The sequence below is a fragment of the Ovis aries genome, chromosome 15 (genome assembly GCF_016772045.2).
Source record: "Ovis aries strain OAR_USU_Benz2616 breed Rambouillet chromosome 15, ARS-UI_Ramb_v3.0, whole genome shotgun sequence".
NCBI lineage: Eukaryota > Metazoa > Chordata > Mammalia > Artiodactyla > Bovidae > Ovis > Ovis aries.
In genome coordinates this window covers 54,543,209-54,564,753 of record NC_056068.1, presented here as the reverse complement: position 1 = coordinate 54,564,753, position 21,545 = coordinate 54,543,209, and the positions used below count along the sequence as shown (strand labels likewise).

The window sequence follows — 21,545 nt, the reverse complement described above, 5'->3', positions numbered from 1 at the left end:
ACAAAGGAAGAGGACAGCCACATCAAGCTAAGGTCTGGTCAGTGAAGAAAAAACTTGTTAAGGGGAAAAAATTAAGCACAAGCAAGTACCAGAAGTCAATAGCCAAAAATTCTTCAAAGTTGTGGAAAATGGCAAGGAAGCTGGCCCACGAGTTCAGTAAAGAGTGACTAGCAGAGATATGACATACAGAGAGGAGCAGTAAAGACGCTGAAAATAAATGAGCAGCAAATGAAGGTGCCTAACTGCTAGGCAGCTTTCCAGTTTGGGTTCAGCCACCCCACATTCCTTTCACCACGGTGTGTGAACCAACCCTGAGCTGTCCTGCTGGGAAGGCTGGTTGAAGACAAGTCTGCAGCAGCTGGCTGGCAGGGAAACGGATTTTGGGATGGGATACAGGCAGAGGCATTTCCTCACCAGCTTCTCATTGGAGATGACTGCATGCTTCAGAATTCCTTACCTTTTTCCTCACACATGAGCTGTTTTTCCTAGTTTCCTTTGAAAGATCAGAGCAAAAGTCAAGTTTCCGAGGTTTAGGTTCATCCTTCAAAATACCCGATATAACTTTTGCAGATACTTTCCTCATATTCAAGTTTTCTTTCAGAATGAGCCTAACAGTTTCTTTATCTAAATTTAACTCTTCGGCCATCATCCTCACGGTTAACTGCCTATTCGAACAGACCAAGTCCTTGACTTTCTTAATATTTTCATCCGTCCGGTGGGTGACAGGACGACCACTTCTGGCATCATCTCGAATGTCTTCGCGTCCTTTTTTAAACCTTTTGTGCCAGTCGAAAACTCTGGCCCTTGACATGACTTCATCCCCGTAAGCTTCTTTTAAAAGATGGTGAGTCTCACTTGCAGACTTGTTCAGTTTCACGCAAAATTTGATACTAATCCTTTGTTCTAGGTATCGGTCACTCATTTTGGGGCTTAAGCAACACAGAACGTTAAAATGCCACAACTGTGAAGGAAAGACAGAGGGATCAATCTCTATAGGGGTGCAGGTGGAATCAAGCCGCTATTCTTGCTCCTCTGGAAGCCTCATGAGGTAAGAGTAATTGCTTTTCTGAATCTTAACCCCTGGGGCTTCCAATCTAGAAGCTAACGGGGCCACAGTGTAGCTGCAAAGCTGGGGAAAATGAAATCTCCTACAACCCACGTCTGCGTCCAACTCGGGCACGAAGATCTAATGGGGGTGTGCAAATCAGTCACCAAGATCGTCCAGTTGACCGCGGCTCTGAAGAGTCTAAGGCAATCTCTGCAGTAGAAGCCTACGTGGTGGCAATTTAAAGAAGCAAGAAACGACGCATCGGTGTTGTAACGTGCAGGCTCTGCGGAAACCCGCGCACGCCAAACCTACCGGAGCTGCAGAGGGCTTGGAGCCTCTAGAGTCCCTGGAGACACGCCCGCATGCGCCATTCCCTCCCTTCGCGGGTAGGCCGTGCGCAGGCGCACTGCGGCAGCCTGCGCCAGGCCCCGCCTCTGCTTCGCCACACCCGAGCGGGCGCGCTTCCTTGCGCGTACCCGCCCGGGGAGAAGTCGGCGGAAAGGAGGGGGCGGGGAAGGAAGGCTGAGGGAAGAGAGGGCACCCCCGGGCGCCAGGGTGCATTGTGGGAAGGAGGCGGCAGCGTCCCGGGCGGGCGGGAGGTGCACCAGCGGCGGCGGCGGCGGTAAATCCTCCCGGCCGCTCACAGCACTGTGGAGCCGCGTCCCCAGCCCGGCCTCGGACCGCGGCGCCCCTCCTGCCCCTCGCGGCTTCTCGCCCGCCCCTCCCCCCCAGCGAACCGGCCCTCACGGGCCGGCCGGCCGGCCTGGCTCCCCTCCCCGGCCCCGACGGGCGGGCGGGCTGCCCTGAGGAGGCGGGGAGGGGAGGGCTGGGTCGGCCGGCGGGCAGACAACGATGCCGAACTTCTGCGCGGCCCCCAACTGCACGCGGAAGAGCACGCAATCGGACCTGGCCTTCTTTAGGTTCCCGCGGGATCCGGCCAGGTGAGCGGCGGGCGCGGAGCTGGTAGCCCGGGCCCTCTTCGGCGGTTCGTGCTGCCAACCGCTGGCCCTGGGCAAGCTCCAGGGCTAAGAGGAGCGTATTGGGGGGGGGGGGCGCACAATTGTTGACCCAAACCCGGCTCCGAGGTGGGGAGCTGGCCTGGAGCGGTGGGCGGCGGGCGCTCGGGGGCCTCGGAGCACGTGTGTCCGCGGGGGCTCTGCGTGTTGGGCACGACTCGAATAAGAGGCAACTGGGCGGCGCGAGTGGGTAAGGTGGGTTCTCGCCCTGATTTGCTTATTGTGTGACCTCGGACAAGCCGCTTTCCTCTCTGGGCTTTAGTTAGCCTAGCTGTCAAAAGAGGGACCTGGAATCTATGGTTGTGGTCTCCGGGGCCCTTCTATCCCCGGGACAATGTTTCTTTTCGAAGTCTGACCACCTTTGATCTCCAGTCACAACTACTCCCTTCCTTCGGACTTGTTCATGGTTCAAATTCTGTTTCTGACCGTTACTCATTATCTCACTTGGTTAATGTGGGGATAACGGGCGTGGGAGAGGACGGGTACGCGAGAGGGCTTGGTAGTTGTTATTGAAACGTCATCCTTGAGGTAACACACCCGCTCTCACTTATATTTAGAGAGTGATAGAGTAGGGACTGTATTTGAAAGTCTGAGGATTTTTCCTTGGCATGTCTTGTTGGTTCATTCATTTCAGGTCAGTATCTACTGTGTGTGTCAGGGCACTAACGTTAGAGGTCCCAGAAATTCAGAGTTTACGAGACAGCGTTCCTGCCTGCAGAAAGCTTACAATCAATATAAGGAGGTAGATATATAATGTATATATAAGTAGCCAATTATAATATAGCGTGCTGTTCTACAAATATTTATAGAAGGCCTACTATGTACTAGACATTGTTCTGAGCACTGAGAGAGAATAGATAACTAAAACGAAGACTCTGTTCTCATGGAGTTTACATTCTAGTGGGGGAAAATAAGTAGATACACCGTGTATCAGATGGTGATGAATCAGTTCAGTTCAGTCGCTCAATCGTCTGCGACTCTTTGCGACCCCATAAATCGCAGCACGGCAGGTCTCCCTGTCCATCACCAACTCCCGGAGTTCACTCAGAACTCACGTCGACTGAGTCGGTGATGCCATCCAGCCATCTCATCCTCTGTCGTCCCCTTTCCTCCTGCCCCAATCCCTCCCTGCATCAGTCTTTTCCAATGAGTCAACTCTTCGCATGAGGTGGCCAAAGTACTGGAGTTTCAGCTTTAGCATCAGTCCCTCCAAAGAAACCCCAGGGCTGATCTTCAGAATGGACAGGTTGGATCTCCTTGCAGTCCAAGGGACTCTCAAAAGTCTTCTCCAACACCACAATTCAAAAGCATCAATTCTTTGGTGCTCAGCTTTCTTCACAGTCCAACTCTCGCATCCATACGTGACCACTGGAAAAAAACATAGCCTTGACTAGACGGACCTTAGTCGGCAAAGTAATGTCTCTGCTTTTCAATATGCTATCTAGGTTGGTCATAACTTTCCTTCCAAGGACTAAGCGTCTTTTAATTTCATGGCTGCAGTCACTATCTGCAGTGATTTTGGAGCCCCCCAAAAATAAAGTCTGACACTGTTTCCACTGTTTCCCCATCTATTTCCCATGAAGTGATGGGGACCAGATGCCATGATCTTTGTTTTCTGAATGTTGAGCTTTAAGCCAATTTTTTCACTCTCCACTTTGACTTTCATCAAGAGGCTTTTAGTTCCTCTTCACTTTCTGCCATAAGGGTGGTGTCATCTGCATATCTGAGGTTATTGATATTTCTCCTGGCAATCTTGATTCCAGCTTGTGCTTCTTCTAGCCCAGCATTTCTCATGATGTACTCTGCATAGAAGTTAAATAAGCAAGGTGACAATATACAACCTTGACATACTCCTTTTCCTATTTGGAACCAGTCTGTTGTTCCAAGTCCAGTTCCAACTGTTGCTTCCTGAGGTTTCTCAAGAGGCAGGTCAGGTGGTCTGGTATTCCCATCTCTTTCAGAAATTTCCACAGTTTATTGTGATCCACACAGTCATAATATTATGGAGAAAAAGCAAATGTTTGACGGGAGGGGCCCGGGAGGGTAGGGGAATAGGAGTAGTAGGGGAGGCACCGGAGAAGGCAGTGGCACCCCACTCCAGTCCTCTCGCCTGGAAAATCGCACGGACAGAGGAGCCTGGTGGGCCGCAGTCCATGGAGTCGCTAAGAGTCCGGCAGGACTGAGCGACTTCACTTTCACTTTTCACTTTCATGCACTGGAGAAGCAAATGGCAACCCACTCCAGTGTTCTTGCCTGGAGAATCCCAGGGACCAGGGAGCCTGGTGGGCTGCCGTCTATGGGGTCTCACAGAGTTGGACACGACTGAAGTGACTTAGCAGCAGCAGCAGGGGAGGCACAGTTGCTATTTTAAACAGGATTATCAGGAAGGCCTCACTAAGAAAGTCTATTTGAGCAAAGACCCTAAGTAGGTAAGGGAGTCACCCATGGAAGTGTCCAGGGGAAGTACATTTCAGTCTGTAGAAACAGTAAATGTAAAGGCAGGGCATGCTTGTTAGAGGTACAAGCAGGAGTCCTCAAGCTGATTTAAGGAAGGTCAGTCACTCAGTCGCGTCTGACTCTTTTCTCCACTCCATGTATTGTAGCCTGCCTGGCTCCTCTGTCCATGAAATTCTCCAGGCAAGAGTACTGGCGTGGGTTGCCATTCCCTTCTTCAGGAGATCTTCCCTACCCGGGGATCAAACCATGGTCTTCCCCATTGCAGGCAGATTCTTTACCTTCTGAGCCACCAGGGAAGCCCAAAGGGACATGGGAGAGGAAGAGATGAGACCAGAAAAATGTACATGTGTTTGTGGTAGGTGCAAATTGTGTAGGTTATTGTAGGCTGTGGAAAGCACAATGGCATCCTGAGTGAAATAGGAAGTCTTCAAAGGGTTTAGAAGAGAGACTTAAATATTTAACAGAATCACTGGCTAACTTGATGAGTACATTGTAGGGAAGCAAAGGTGAGAGCAGAAAGACCAGTTAAAGGCAGTTGGAGTAATCCAGGTTTAATTGCAGTAATCTAAGTTTATAGAGGTGGAGGTGGTAAGTAGTTGTGTTTGAGGTTTATTTGGCAGGTGAAGCCAGCAGGATTTTTAATGGTGTAGATATAGGTTGTAAGAGAAAAACAGAAGTCAAGAATGACTCTAGGATTTTTTGCCTTAAAAAAAAAAAATTGAAGTATAGTTTATTTCCAGTGTTGTATTATTTCTGCTACACAGCAAAATGATTTAGTTATATATATATACACACACACACTCTCTTTTAAAAATTTTTTCCAGTACACACATTCTTTTAAAAATTATTTTACGGTATGTTTTATCACATATTGAATGTAGTTCCCTGTGCTACACAATAGGACCTTGCTGTTTATCCATTCTATGAGTAATAGTTTGTGTCTGCTAACCCCAAACTCCCAGTCCAACCCTCCTCGCAACCACAAGTATGTCCTTTATGTCTGTGAGTCTGTTTCTCTTTAGTAGATAGGTTCATTTGTGTCGTGTTTTAGATTCCACATATAAGTGATATCGTATGGTATTGTCTTTTTTTTTCTGACTGACTTAGTATGGTAATCTCTAAGTCCATCCATGTTACGGCAAATGACATTGTTAAATTCTTTGTTATGTCTTGAGTAGTATTCCATCATAGATATGTACCTCATTTTCTTTATCCATCTTTCGATGGACATTTAGATTGTTTCTATGTCTTGGCTATTGTGAATAGCGCTGCTATAAACATGGGGATGCATGTGTCTTTTGAATTACAGTTTTGTGAGGGAATACTTGAGGATTCTGGACAGCATTGACTATTGTTTCTTCCTTGTATCGAGTGGAAATGTGCCTCCCCCTTATAATTTATGCTTTGGAGGTCTTTTGTTCTCAGGTGACAGTGAACAAAGCTGTGTCCTGTTTTATCTATTTTTTAATTTGGTTTTTGGCCTGGCCTTGTGACATGCAGGCTCTTAGTTCCCTGACTAGGGATTGAACCCATGTCCCTTGTAGTGGCAGTACAGAGTCTTAACCACTGGACTGTCAGGGACTAGCACTGGACTCTGCCCTGTTTTATTAGGTTGGTGAAAAAGTAACTGTGGTTTTCGACCATGAATTTTAAATCATTATAACTAGGCTCAAATATATCTTTATTAGAGGAACAATTACAATCAAAACATTTTTGCCAACGAGAAATAAGTTTGTTATTCCTGTAGTATAAAAAATGGTGCTTCTGGATTTGACAAACTCTTGGAGAATATTTTCTGCCTCTTGCTGGTTGTGGAAGCATTTTGTCTGCAAAAAAGTTGTCCAGATACTTGAAGAAGTAGTAGTTGGTTCATGAGAGGTCAGGTGAATATGGCGGATGAGGCAAAACTTCATAGCCCAGTATATTCAACTTTTGAAGCGTTGGTTGTATGATGTGCTGTGGAGGAGAATTGGGCCCATTCTGTTGACCAATGCCGGTTGCAGGCATTGCAGTTTTTGGTTCATCTCACTGATTTGCTGAGCGTACTTCTCAGATGTAATAGTTTCACCAGGATTCAGAAGGCTGTAGTGGATCAGACGGGTAGCATTAAAATGATGTATAGCCATATTTGTATAAGAATGTATTCCACTGTCAAACAGCAAAGTTCAACAGTGCGAGACGGCTATTACTTTTGCACCAACCTATATAAGAGCCCTTTGAGTATTTCATGACCAAATTACGAGCTCTTTAAAAACTCTTTTAAAAACATCTTTATTAAGATATTCGCATACCATACAATTCACCTTTTTAAAATGTGCAGTTAAGTGGCTTTTGGTGTATCATGTTATTAATTTAAAATTTTTTTGATAAAAATACGCAGGCGTGTCTAGGTGTCTATAGAGGATTGTTTCCAGGAATCCCCTGTGGATACCAAAATCCATGTATGCTCAAGTACCTTATGTAAATGGCAGTAGTGTAAAATTTGCCATTTTAATCATTTTTTAAAAAAGCATATTTGAGTGTATAATCCAATGGCATTAGTTACCATTCATTGTGTTCTGCATTCATCACCACTGTCTACTTCCACGCCTTTTTCATTATCCTGAGCAAAAACTTAACTATTAAGCAGTAACTTTTTACCCCAGTCCATTTTCAGTCTTCATGAATTTTTCTGTTTTAGGTACTTTATACTCATATTATCTAAGTCAGTCATACAGTACTAGTCCTTTTATGTCTGTCAAATTTTGCTTAATGTATTAAAGGTCTTAACTTTGTATCAGAACCAAAAATCAATACTATAGGATTTCAAATTCTACTGTATTTGACAATTTTTCACCCTGCCCAGTTTATTATAATAAAGAAATAGTTTCCAGAGTTGCTTACTGAATTAATAATTGTATTGTTAGGGTTAGTGGTTATAGTTTTGTTTTGGTTTTTTTTTTTTTCTGTAAATGGGTTGTAGGGAGGGTTGATAAAAGGTGACATTGCCAGCCCATCTATTATTCAAAAGTTAACTCACATTGTTAACTAACCATAAATATAAATATACTTAATGCTGTTAAATAGTATATTTCCCATTCATTTTATTTATAAATTCCATGTACATGAGAAAAGAATTTTAGTCCCCTGGGTCTTTGTTGCTGCACGCAGGCTCTCTCTAGTTGCAGTGAGTGAGGGGTACTCTTTGTTGCGGTGCACAGGCTTCTCATTGTGGTTTTTTGTTGCAGAGCATGGGTCACAGGGCTCAGTAGCTGTGACACAGGGGGTCATTAGTTGTGGCTTGCAGGCCCTAGAGCATGCGGGCTCCAGTATTTGTGGTGCACTGGCTTTAGTTGCCTGTGGCATGTGAAATCTTCCTAGATCAGGGATCAAACCCACGTCCCCTGCATTGGCAGATGGGTTCCTACCCACTGTACCACTGGGGAAGTCCCTGTGCACACTTTTAAAAACAGCTTTTTAGAAGTAACTTAAAATTCAAGAGTATAATTAATACATGGCACTCTGTGGAATTTCATACCCTAATACCTCATATTGGTTTAGAAAATGTAGCAATAATGCACTTTAAATATATATATATATATATAAAATCAACTTACCTTAGGGCAGTGGCAGGAAGATAAGGTTAGTTCAGTTCAGTTCAGTCACTCAGTCGTGTGCGACTCTTTGTGACCCCATGAATCGCAGCATGCCAGGCCTCCCTGTCCATCACCAACTCCCGGAGTTCACTCAAAACTCACGTCGACTGAGTCGGTGATGCCATCCAGCCATCTCATCCTCTGTCGTCCCCTTCTCCTCCTGCCTCCAATCCCTCCCACCATCAGGGTCTTTTCCAATGAGTCAACTCTTCCCATGAGGTGGCTAAAGTACTGGAGTTTCAGATTCAGCATCATTCCTTCCAATGAACACCCAGGACTGATCTCCTTCAGAATGGACTGGTTGGATCTTCTTGCAGTCCAGGGGACTCTCAAAAGTCTTCTCCAACACCACAATTCAAAAGCATCCATTTTTCAGCGCTCAGCTTTCTTCATAGTCCAACTCTCACATCCATACATGACCACTGGAAATACCATAGCCTTGACTAGATGGACCTTTGTTGGCGAAGGAATGTCTCTGCTTTTGAATATGCTATCTAGGTTGGTCATAACTTTTCTTCCAAGGAGTAAGCGTCTTTTAATTTCATGGCTGCAGTCACCATCTGCAGTGATTTTGGAGCCCCCCAAAATAAAGTCTGACACTGTTTCTACTGTTTCCCCATCTATTTCCCATGAAGTGATGGGACCAGATGCCATGATCTTAGTTTTCTAAATGTTGAGCTTTAAGCCAACATTTTCACTCTCCTCTTTCACTTTCATCAAGAGGCTTGTGTGCTGCAATTCATGGGGTCACAAAGAGTCGGACACGACTGAGCGATTGAACTGAACTGAACTGAACTGGGCAGTTGAAACATTCTTTTTTCTTCTCAGACAGTACTGACTTTCCCCTGAGGTAGTGAGGTCTTGTAAGATTCTTTGGTAGTTTAATCAGAGTTAACTGAGAGTTGATATACTCTAATGCGTACAATGTAAAATGGTGGTTTCCAGGAATTCAGGAGGGTCCCCACGACCCTTTCAGGGAGTCAAAAAGGTGAAAACTACTTCATAATAACACTGACATTATTTGCCTTTTTTGTGCTCATTATCTCAGGAGTGTACCATGGAGTTTTTCAGGGACTTTATAACATTATGAAGTCACTACTCAGATAAGTTATATATTGTGTTTTATAAAATTTTCTAAGTATGACTTCAGATATAGGTGTTTGTAGACATTTTCTTGGAAATGAACAAAATAAGCCTGCCACTTAAAGAAAAACAACTGACAGCCAAGCATTCAAGCAAAAGTTAGAATTTTGGAAAATTTATATTCATTATCTTGAGCTAGACAACTCTCTAATGAGACTTTCCTGATGAGATCAGTGGTGATATTGATGTGACTTTTAAAAAAATATATCGTATAATGAAATGTGTTACCATTTAGCCAGTCTGCCAAACTTACTAAGATTTTCCAAACTGATAAATTCATGATTTTACAAAGACATACGTGGATGAAAGTTCTATTCAAAGTGCAAGTTAGACTAGTGGATTTTAATCAAACAGTATGAAAAGGCTCATTAGTCTGGTTTCAGATTCCACATTGCAGCTAATCTTTAAGAACCACCACTTGTGGAGTTTCGGTGTCCTATCAAAGAACATCCACAATTATGTACGGAACAGGAATACTGTAATAGTCTTTTAAACTGCATATCATTGAGAAGTCATTTTTTTCTTTTACTTCAGCCAAAACAACGTATGGCAACAGATTATATGCAAAAGCAGATGTGAGACTGTAGCTTTCTTCTATAAAGTTAGACATAAAAGAGATTTGCAAAGATAGTGAACTGTGCCATTCTTTTCACTAAATGGTTTTTGTTTTGGAAAATGTAGTTATTTCATTAAAATGTTATCTATGATAACATGTCATGGAATTGCTATTTTTAATAAACTAATGTTTTTAAATTTCTAAGTTGCAGTTTCTATAGTCATAAATATTGATAGATAAAATGCGTGTAAACAAGATTTCTTTAGGTACTCAATAATTTAAGGGGTAAAGGTCTCCTGAGATGATGATGTTTGAGAATCGTTTCTGTAAGATACAATCTTAAAGTACTTTCATATGATCTTATTTAATCCTCCAAACAATGCTGCGAATTGTAATAATAACAGTAATACTTATAGAATGCGTCATAGTCTGTGTGTCAAGCACTATTCGGTGTGTTTTATGTAGACTATTTCAGTTAACCCTTGCAATAAATTTTGAGATAGTCTCTGCTTTCAGATGAGAAAAGCAGGCACAGAGAGGTTAGCTAAATTATTCAAGATCCCAGAGAAGTATCTAAAACCCCAAATGTAGGATAAAGTATGTAATATTATCCAAATTTATTTGACCATGAAACCTCCTTTGTTTTTAGTTGGAGCATTTCTTTGACTAGTGTTCTTTGGAATATGTTTTGGAAATCTTGCATTAGTAGGAGGCCATTGAAAGAAAAAATTTCAAACCTTTAAAAGGAGTGGTCAGTAATGGTTGACTGGTACTGAAAGGGTCATTAAGTTGAAGACAGGAAGTGACCTTTGGGTTTGGCAGGATGAAATTCATAACCTTTAGCTGTTCTGGGTAGCCATGATGAAATCTTACACTGGCCCACTCTGTCCTGTCCTGGATGTGAATCATCCCTTTGTCCAGCTTATCCACACTGTATACACTACCTACCCATTAGTATTGGAAAAACATAGTATATATAGGGGTCAGTACTGTATGTGGTTTCAGGCACCCACTGAGGGTCTTGGAATATATCCCGCATGGATAAGGGGGAGACTACTGTACATGGAGGTAGAATAGTCTTACCTTCCTGGGTGTGTGTGTGTGTGTGTGTGTGTGATGTACGTACTTTTTTTCAAATCTGAAAAATTTTCCTCAGTAAGTGACATTTGAGTGAAGATCTAAAGACAGATCTTTGCATAGATTTTCCTGTGCAAAGGAAGTGGAAAAAAGCAACAAGAAGAGTATTCTAGGTTGAATAAACAGCATGGGGAACAGCCCTATGATAAAAGGAATCACAGTGCATTCATGAAACTGAAATAAGGCATGTGAGGTGGTAAAGTGGAAGGGTGGTGTGATATGAAGAGGGAAAAGAAAACAAGGGTTAGATTGTGCAGAATCTTGTAAGACTCATGAGGAGTTGGTTCTTTATCCTAAGAGTAATGGGAAGTCACTAAAGGATCTTAATCAGAGAAAGATAGTATTCTCAAATTGGTTTTTTAAAGCATTTTCCACTTGGAGAAGAGGTCACAGAAAGGTAAGACCAGTTTGGAAGTTGATGGACTTGGGGAATCATTCCCCTGTGCCAAGGGAAAAAAAGGACACAAAACAGTGACAGGGAGAGCTAGGACAGGGAAGACATTAGTTTTAAAAAAAGGTTGAGAGATAACTGTAGAAGTGTATATTTTAACATGTACACAAATATATGTATGTGTAAAAAAAAAGACTTGTGGTCATATGTAATTTTTATAACTTATTGATGTAAAGCATATATACACAGAACATTGCAAATCATAAGTATATAGCTTATTAGATTTTCAGAGTAACATGTCCATGAAAATTTTGCCCAGATTTAAAAAAAAAAAAGAATATTACTAACATCCTAAACTTCCTCTCCCTTGTGGTCCTTTTCAGTTATTATCCTACTCTCCCCCATGGTAGGCACTGTTTAACTACATGCACATTAGATTAGTTGGCTATTGACGGGGAGGGGAAGAGTGAGGGGAAGCTGTTTTATTGGTATATGACATCCATAGGGAAAAGTGCAAAAATGGTAGTCTAGAATTTTATGAATTTTTGTAAGGTAAATATACACAGGTCATGTTCAAGATAGAAAACATTGCCAGTACCTCAGAAAGTACCCACTCCTGGTTGTTAACCTCTCCCTAAATGTATCCATTGTTCTCACTATCATTACTATGTTGAGGGGGTCTCCAAGCCACCCCCATATTCAGAGATTCACTTGGACTCTTAGAACTCACTGTATACTTGTACTAAGTATATGGTTGTACTCACAGCTCAGTATATAGCTGTACTGTATATACTCAGTGTATAGTTGTACTCACAGCTAATGTTTCTTACAGCAATGTAGTAAGAGCACACATCTGCATCCTAAGAGAGGGAAAAGACAGTAGAGTTGGAAGGATCTGTGTGTAGTCTTCCTTATGTTCTCTCCCTCCCATGTCTGATCACTCAGAGTCCACTTTTCTCCAGCAGTGAAAATGCAGCATTTGCGCCAGAGAAGCCCTTAGAGACCCAGTGCCCAAAGTTTTTATTGAGTTCTGGTCACTTAGACACGCTCTGCTTAGCATATGCTAAAATTCCAGACTCCCAGAAAAAGGACAGACTTTGATTAAAAGTCATACTGTTTGCATGAACAGTCAAGGCACTAAAAGTCACCTTATCAGAGGAAATTTTTATATCAGTGTAGAGAAGCCAAGTTCCAACATCAGCCAAAAGACCAGCCTTACAAAGTCTTTCTGAAGATAGCAACTTGATGCCTGCTGTGTTAAAGAACTCTTTTTCTGTACAATCACCATGTATGAGTTTTGCCTACCCTTGAACTTAATATGAAAGGAATCCTATAGTGTGTACTCCTGACTTATTTTGCTCAACACGTTTGTGAGATCTAGTTAGTTCATTCATTCCATTGCCAAAATAGTAGTCTGTATGTAATAGTATACCACAGTTTATCATTTCTATCCTTGATGGGCAAAGTTGTTTCACCTTCTCATCAACATTTGGTGTTATTTCTTTTACATTGTACTCATCCTTATGAGTGTGTGGTAATAATTTAGTTACAGTTTTAATTAGCATTTTACTAATGACTAGTGAGATTGAGGTTTTTAAAAATTTTTATTTTTCTTTTTACTGAGCATTTTTTTCATGTGTATTGGCCTATTCAAGTTTCTCATTTTTATATTAGATTGTCTGAATTATTTGTAGGGAGTTCTTCATACATATTTTGGATATGAGTTCATTGTTAGATTAGTATATTACAGATCGCTTCTTCCATTTTGTGGGTTGCCATTTCACTCTTTAATGATTCTTTTAATGAATAAGTTATTAACTATAAAGTAGCCTAATTTACTCATCTTTTCCTCTAGACTTTTTTTCTGTTGCCTTTTTAAGAGTTCTTTGTGTCAAGGTGATTAAGATAGTCTTTTATGTTATCTTTTAGAAACTGTATTGTATTACCTTTCATATTTAGGTCTATAATTCACTTGGAATTTATTTTCCGTAGATGAAAGTGCAGGTCAAGATTAATTTTTTCCCATATGGATGGCCAATTCAGGACTATTGGAAAACTTTTAACTTTACTACTGTGCAATGATTCCTTTGTCTTAAGCATCCACAGCTGTCCATTTTGTTCTACTTTTTTGATTGTTTTTGTGCCAATATCACACTTTTTAAAAAAGATATATGCATTTTTATTTTAATATTTTTTGACTTCACCTTGAGTCATGTGAAATTCCCCGACCTGGGATGAAACCCACATCCCCTGCAGTGGAAGCTCAGAGTCTTAACCTTTGGACTACCAGAGAAGTCCAATACCACAGTTTTAATAAGCTTTATAATAAGTCTATCTGGTAAGATAGGTCTTTCGACTTTTTCCCCCAAGATTGTCTTGACTATGCTGATCCTTTGAATTTCTGTATAAAAAGTTTTAGAATGATCTTTGTCATTTCTCTCTCTCACACAAAGAGACATGCATAAAAGAACTTCTTGAGATTGTGATTATATTAAATAAATAAATCATTTTGAGAAGAATTGATATCTTTAGGATTCAGCATACCAGTCCATGAACTTGTGTATAGCTCCGTTTATTTATTTAAAATTTTTTTCTAAAAGAAACTAAAAATTAAAAGTATTTTCTATTAGAAGTCTTATACATCTTTCATTAGATTTATTCTAGGTATTTGATGTGGAACAAGTAGGTGTAGTTCATTGGGCCCTATGCTCAACTTTTCACAGCTATTTGTAAAGCCTCTTCAGACAGCCATTTTGCTTTTTTGCATTTCTTTTTCTTAGGAATGGTCTTGATCCCTGTCTCTTGTACAGTGTCATGAACCTTCATCCATAGTTCATCAGGCACTCTGTCTATCAGGTCTAATCCCTTAAATCCATTTCTCACTTCCACTGTATAATCAATCATAAGGGATTTGATTTAGGTCATACCTGAATGGTCTAGTGGTTTTCCCTACTTTCTTCAATTTAAGTCTGAATTTGGCAATAAGAAGTTCATGATCTGAGCCACAGTCAGCTCCCATTCTTGTTTTTGCTGACTGTATAGGCGTCTCCATCTTTGGCTGCAAAGAATGTAATCAATCTGATTTTGGTGTTGACCATCTGGTGATGTCCATATGTAGAGTCTTCTCTTGTGTTGTTGGAAGAGGGTGTTTGCTATGACCAGTGTGTTCCCTTGGCAAAACTCTATTAGTCTTTGCCCTGCTTCATTCCATACTCCAAGGCCAAATTTGCCGGTTACTCCAGGTGTTTCTTGACTTCCTACTTTTGCATTCCAGTCCCCTATAATGAAAAGGACATCTTTTTTGGGTGTTACTTGTAGATGGTCTTGTAGGTCTTCATAGAACCGTTCAACTTCAGCTTCTTCAGCATTACTGGTTGGGGCATACACTTGTATTACCGTGATATTGAATGGTTTGCCTTGGAAATGAACAGAGATCATTCTGTCATTTTTGAGATTGCATCCAAGTACTGCATTTTGGACTCTTGTTGACCATGATGGCTACTCCATTTCTTCTAAGGGATTCCTGCCCACAGTACTAGATATGATGGTCATCTGAGTTAAATTCACCCATTCTAGTCCATTTTAGTTCACTGACTCCTAGAATGTCAGTGTTCACTCTTGCCACCTCCTGTTTGACCACTTCCATTTTGCCTTGATTCATGGACCTGACATTCCAGGTTCCTATGCAATATTGCTCTTTACAGCATCGGACCTTGCTTCTATCACCAATAGGAAAAGGAGTATGTCAAGGCTGTATATTGTCACCCTACTTATTTAACTTATACGCAGAGTACATCATGAGAAACGCTGGGCTGGAGGGAAGCACAAGCTGGAATCAAAATTGCCGGGAGAAATATCAATAACCTCAGATATGCAGATGACACCACCCTTATGGCAGAAAGTGAAGAGGAACTAAAGAGCCTCTTGATGAAAGTGAAAAAGTTGGCCTAAAGCTCAACATTCAGAAAACTAAGATCATGGCATCTGGTCCCATCACTTCATGGCAAATAAGTGGGGAAACAGTGTCAGACTTTATTTTTTTGGGCTCCAAAATCACTGCAGATGGTGATCGCAGCCATGAAATTAAAAGAGGCTTACTCCTTGGAAGGAAAGTTATAACCAACCTAGACAGCATGTTCAAAAGCAGAGACATTACTTTGCCAACAAAGATCTGTCCAGTCAAGGCTGTGGTATTTCCAGTGGTCATGTATGGATGTGAGAGTTGGACTGTGAAGAAAGCTGAGCGCTGAAGAATTGATGCTTTTGAATTGTGGTGTTGGAGAAGACTTTTGAGAGTCCCTTGGACTGCAAGGAGATCCAACCAGTCCATTCTAAAGGAATTCAATCCTGGGTGTTCATTGGAGGGACTGATGCTAAAGCTGAAGCTCCAGTACTTTGGCCACCTCATGCGAAGAGTTGACTCATTGGAAAAGACCCTGATGCTGGGAAGGATTCGAGACAGGAGGAGAAGGGGACGACAGAGGATGAGATGGCTGGATGGCATTACCAACTCGATGGATATGAGTTTGAGTGAACTCCGGGAGTTGGTGATGGACAGAGAGGCCTGGTGTGCTGTGATTCACGAGGTTGCAAAGAGTTGGACACGACTCATTGACTGAACTGAACTGGTCAACTTATTCTTGATTGAATCTGAGTCTTGTTTTTATCAGAAAGCTATTTCAATTTGGTTCAGAAATAATACAGACAGTGATGTTTTGTGTGGAAGATCTCCAGAGATTTAAGAATTAAGAAACAAACTTAACTCTAGCAATATGGCAATTGTTGTATAGTGAGTTTTTATACCCAATAATTTAGATGTTGAAATCAAAATATTTATAATCACATTGTACAACTATGTAAGAATGTGATTAAAATACAGACATCTTAGGCATCCTTACTGTGTATAGTAATTAATACCTCTTGGTCAAATGAAATGCTTTACAATTTTAGGTTAGATAATCAACATTTCACCATGGTAATTTTGTTTTCCTGAAATTTCTACCAAGAGCTTAGTTTTGCTCTTTTAGGTGCATAGAACATTTCTATCCTCTTTGAAAACAATTTAGAGCAGTGTCTGGTACAGTCCATGGGGTCACAAATAGTCAGACATGATTTAGTGGCTAAACAGCAGCAGCAGCTGGCTCTTAATAAGTGCTTAATAAGCATTATGATGATGAAGATGATGTTAATTTTTTCCTGCAGGTATTTAAGCACCAAGAGGACATGGACTTTGTCTCAGTCACTATCTCTTAACACCATCTGTGTACTAGATTGTGTAGACACAATCCCTGCATTCATGGAGCTTACAATCTAGTTTGCACATATCATTGTAGATAATCATGTTTATAATAAAGCAGATGAATATAGCCATTATGCTTCCATAATAAACTCTAGTTATTTATAGAACATCTACTTTGTAATTTTCTACAGTGACAATGTGTTTTCATATGCTTGTTTAAGTTGAAATCCTAAGGGGAGTGTCAAGCCACTGGCCTTGTGGTTGTGCAGTTTTTTGCTTGTACTGCTGATCATTAAGTCCTCTCTGATGCTAGGATGTCCTGGGAGTTGAAAGATTCAAGTTTAAGTTCTAGTTTTACTGCTAATTTTGTATATGACTCTGACAAGTTACTTCTTAACCTTGTCTGTAAATGAATGTACTAAATGATTTCTGAGGTTTCTACCAGCTCTCATTTTGTTATTAATCAACTTCTCCAAATTATGTTATATTTTTTGTATCTAGAGGAGCAGAAATCTATTATCCATAATAGGTATTTACCTTAAAACTGAATGCTGAAATTTGAATGTTAAGCTCATATTCTGTAGTTTTATTTTGGCTTTATTTTTGTAGATGCCAGAAGTGGGTGGAGAACTGTAGGAGAGCAGACTTAGAAGATAAAACACCTGATCAACTAAATAAGCATTATCGATTGTGTGCCAAACACTTTGAAACTTCTATGATCTGCAGAACTGTAAGTAAGCAGAAGGTTTGTTTTTTTGTTTGTTTTGTTTTCACTCACTCTTTGGTTGGAAATGTAAATCTTTATATATTAATGTTGGAGAGTATCCTTACACCCTGCCACTTTTTTTCCTTTAAGATGAAGACAGATTTGGAACTTAATAGTACCTATTTTGTTCTTAAAAACCTTTGTGTATATGTGTGTGTGTGTTTTAATGCTTCTATTTCTGATGCCCTATTCCCACTTTATCAAAGGTCACCACTTGTTAAACTTTTTTTGTAGCCTTCAGAAAATTTTAGATGATTATAAATGTGTATGTTTAAGGTGAATTTGGCATTTTTATTTGGAACAGCTTCTCTAGAGCTTTTATATGAGTGAAATCTTCATCAAGGGATAGAGCTCTTTGCAAATTTTTGTGTGTACTGTTAGAACCTACCCTTAATTTTTATGTGCTGGATACAACATGAAGCAAATCATACAGTTCATGTGATGAAAACATTTTCATCAGTAATTTGCAATTTCATATCAAGACCTGAATTTCTCCATCTTATTACAGTTAACTGTAAATTTGTCCAGGTCACTTCTCCTCTCTTAGCCTCAATTTCTAATGAAGAATTTAGACCAAATAATTCCTGAGTTCTAAGATTTTTAACCGTCTGTGATTCTGTTACTGTTTTGATTCGTAAAAGGCACACAAAGACAGATTTGATTGAAATAAAGCAGACTTGAGACACTTTAAAAACTAGTTCACTTCAGTTCAGTCCAGTCACTCAGTCGTGTCTGCTGACTCTTTGCGACCCCATGAATCACAGCACGAAACTAGTTAGGAAGACAATTTTGTTAAGTATTCTTGCTTAGGTATGAAAACAAATATTCTTGTTTAGGCATAACTGTCATCAGTTATTGGGATAGACATAAACTTAATTTGAAGATACACTATATATTGTTATGCAGCAATTTATTTTGATATATTTTTCAGATACATTTTGCAGAGGCATCAGAAAACTAAAGAATGATTGGGTTATTTTATTTCTCAAAATTAATTGAAGCAGATACTTGTGAAGTCATTGGGAGGTGAGCCTATTCCGGTTCAACAGTTTAATCACAAATATTTGAGGGATATTTTTGCCTTGCTTTGTTAACAGGGTAATGATCAAAATCAAAGATTTCATATGTTTAAAAGGCAAACTTTATGTTCTTGACATTAAATAAAAATATCCCAAATTATTTTGAATACACACACCATATGCATTTTTAAATTTTTATTTTATTAATAAATACCATTTCTTAATCAGTTAATTCCAACAAGATTAATGTGAGAAATATAAAATATATAGTTCACTTCTATTCTTGTTTAGTCAGAGCATAGAACAGAACTATTTTCACTTTTTAAATTTCCACATAATTTTTTAATCTTGAATCAGTTATTACAAATGTGAGAGATTTTCATTCTCCACATATAGAAGATATTGCTGTTAAAAGCTGGATTATCTAATATTTATACCCAAATGTTGTTAAGAGTTTTGAATTCATTAGTTTGGCATTTAAGATCTCATCAGTAAACGTTTGTGGTTAGTTCAACCAAAGCTAAATATTATCTCTGATGCTAAAGTAAGATCATTACTTTATAGTCAAGCCTTCATTCAGCAGTTAAAGATTAAATTTTGATACTGAATAAAAATTGTCATGCACAGGAATAGAATGTAGCCTTTTTTGGCACGGCTACTTATGAGTAGGTGTACAAATATTGCATGTTTTTTATTCATGTATTGTTTTTTGGTCTATAATACCTTTGCTTTATAGATTAATTTTATATGGATTTTTAAAGTTCTTCATAGTGTTTTATCCCTCTTCTGTTTATTTAATTGGAAGTTATCAAGACTTCACTCTGTATATGGATATGGTTTTGCTTTTTGAGATGTTTGCCAAGCAGGAAAGCTAAAGCACTTAGGGTATAGTATTGTGTTTGTGCCCTTCAGTGATTGTGTACCATATCAATCCCTGATTCAAACTCCATAGTAGACTGAGGATAATTGGCCCAGCACTAGAAGTTGAATGTCATTAAGAAATAGATTTTCTTCTTTGTGTTTTCCCTGAGGCTTGTGATTGAACTAGAAAATATTGAATAGAAATAGAAATTCTTCTCAAATATGTTTAACAGTTCCTTAGATAAAACTTAAGTGTGTTCTCTTTAATTATATATTTTTCCATCATATTTTCCTAACCTCCTTTCCTTCAGTTAAAAAAAATATGGGGATTTTTACTTTGGTTTGATGTATACTTTGAATCTGCTTTATTAGCTTTGAAACAATCATTGCTCCCACAAAAGCTTTTTAAACTGAAGTGTGTTTTGTTTTTATCAGTGCAAATTTGGGAAGACATTAAAGGCACAGTTTCTTTGGACTAGCTAAGGGAATGTAGTAGCAGTTATTCATCTGTTACTCTGCCTCTTAATAAACTTCTTGTCCCTACCTGACCTCTGGTCTGTCTGGCTGTAGGAGACTGTCACCATCTAAATTTGCATCCAGCTTCTAGTCAGATTGAATTAGTTTATAAGGATAGAGAGTGGTCACCCTTCAGTGATAAGAATATTATAATTAGAAGGAAATTTAGAAATACCTGGTTCAGTGTTTGCAAAAATGTGATTCTACGTATAACTTGTGACATATAAATGATATTAAGTGGCACATGAGTCAGTTTTTATCTTAAATTTTTGTAATATGTGTTAAAAAATATAACTAGCTTATCAAATCATTATTTTATAGTTTTTATTCCTTAAGATTTTGTTAGTTAGAAAAGTGAGTCAATTATGAAAAAGTATAGGTGGTTGGGTAACTGAAATGATCAGCATTATGATCATTAGTGTGTGAATAACTTCATCTAATTCAATACCTGAGTTTTATTCAAAAGAAGAAACTGGCTGTAGAAAGGAAAAGTATTTGTCTAGGGTCTCAGAGTGAGTCACTGGTAGAATAAGGACTAGCCCCTAAGCCTCCTGTGAAAGTATTAGTGGCTCAGTAGTGTCCAGCTCATTTTGACCCCATGAACTGTAGCCCACCAGCTTCTCTGTCTGTGGAATTCTCCAGACAAGAATATTGGAGTCAGTAGCCATTCTCTTCTCCAGGGTATCTTCCCAACCCAGGGATCAAACCTGGTTCTCCTGCATTGCAGATAGATTCTTTACTGTCTGAGCCACCAGGGAAGCTCTTGGTCTCTTGGGTCCTTGTCAGTATTATTTCACAGTGCCTTAATGCTTCTCAGTAATAGTAGCGAAAGAGGAGTGAATGGCAGGTAAAGGAGGGAAGAGGTATTATGAAACCTATAAGAGGATAGCTTATTTGAGAAACTTCTGTGCCTGCTTTGCTTTGTAGGCTCATGGAAGAACAGAAAAGTAGCTAGAAGACTGAATTAGAAAAATGTATATATAATACAAATACATTTTACTTTTTATGCCTATCATCAGTTCAGTTCCTTCATTTATAAGATTGCCAGAAGGACAAATGTAAAAGGAGTTAGAAAATAATTAGCTGATCTGGACTGACATCATCAATTCTGCAGGTCTCTACACTTTAGAATTGGAGTTGAAGTAGTACTGGGGAAATCATTAACAATCAATTTTGTTTGTGTGTAATGTATTTTTAAGGACTATTTCTGCCTTAACACATTTTTCTTTTTCAGAGTCCTTACAGGACAGTTCTCCGAGATAATGCCATACCAACAATATTCGATCTTACCAGCCATTTGAATAATCCACATAGTAGACACAGAAAACGAATAAAAGAACTGGTATGTCAGTGTGCTTCCAGCTTTTCTATCCTCTATAATATTATGAAATCTAGTATAGATGCATTCATGTTAATATTGAACCAAGTTACTCTCTATATCAGGTGTAGTATTATGGGGGATTAATGCCATGGTTATTGAAGTAGCATAGACCTAAGGTGTTTAGTTTGTTTTAGTATTTGCTTTGGAAAATCTTCTCAAGTTTAGCCAGTTGATACTTGTTGACTTGAGCCAAAGTATGCTGTTAATTCAGTTCGGTTCTATTCAGTTGCTCAGTCGTGTCCGACTCTTTGCCACCCCATGGACTGCAGCATGCCAGGCATCCCTGTCCATCAACAACTACCAGAGTTTACTCAAACTCATGTCCATTGAGTCAGTAATGCCATCCAACCATCTCATCCTCTGTTGGCTCCTCCTCCTGC

The 21,545-nt window shown here is 39.7% G+C and overlaps 2 protein-coding genes across 4 annotated transcripts in view; one reads left to right on the top strand and one right to left on the bottom strand.

The window, feature by feature from the left end:
- The window catches only part of GVQW3 (GVQW motif containing 3), a 52,224-nt gene extending 50,788 nt beyond the window's left edge, over nt 1-1,436 (bottom strand). For all 3 annotated transcript variants that reach the window (XM_042233272.2, XM_027979558.3, XM_060399494.1), the window contains exon 1: nt 458-1,436. In XM_042233272.2, coding sequence (XP_042089206.1) covers nt 458-922 — 465 coding nt within the window. In that variant the 5' untranslated portion in view covers nt 923-1,436. The remainder of the gene's footprint in view (nt 1-457) is intronic.
- Nucleotides 1,437-1,547: 111 nt separating this feature from the next.
- THAP12 (THAP domain containing 12) overlaps nt 1,548-21,545 on the top strand; it is a 29,005-nt gene continuing 9,007 nt past the window's right edge. Inside the window, exons 1-3 of the mRNA XM_027979555.3 lie at nt 1,548-1,989; nt 17,232-17,352; nt 21,019-21,126. Coding sequence (XP_027835356.1) covers nt 1,901-1,989; nt 17,232-17,352; nt 21,019-21,126 — 318 coding nt within the window. The 5' untranslated portion in view covers nt 1,548-1,900. The remainder of the gene's footprint in view (nt 1,990-17,231; nt 17,353-21,018; nt 21,127-21,545) is intronic.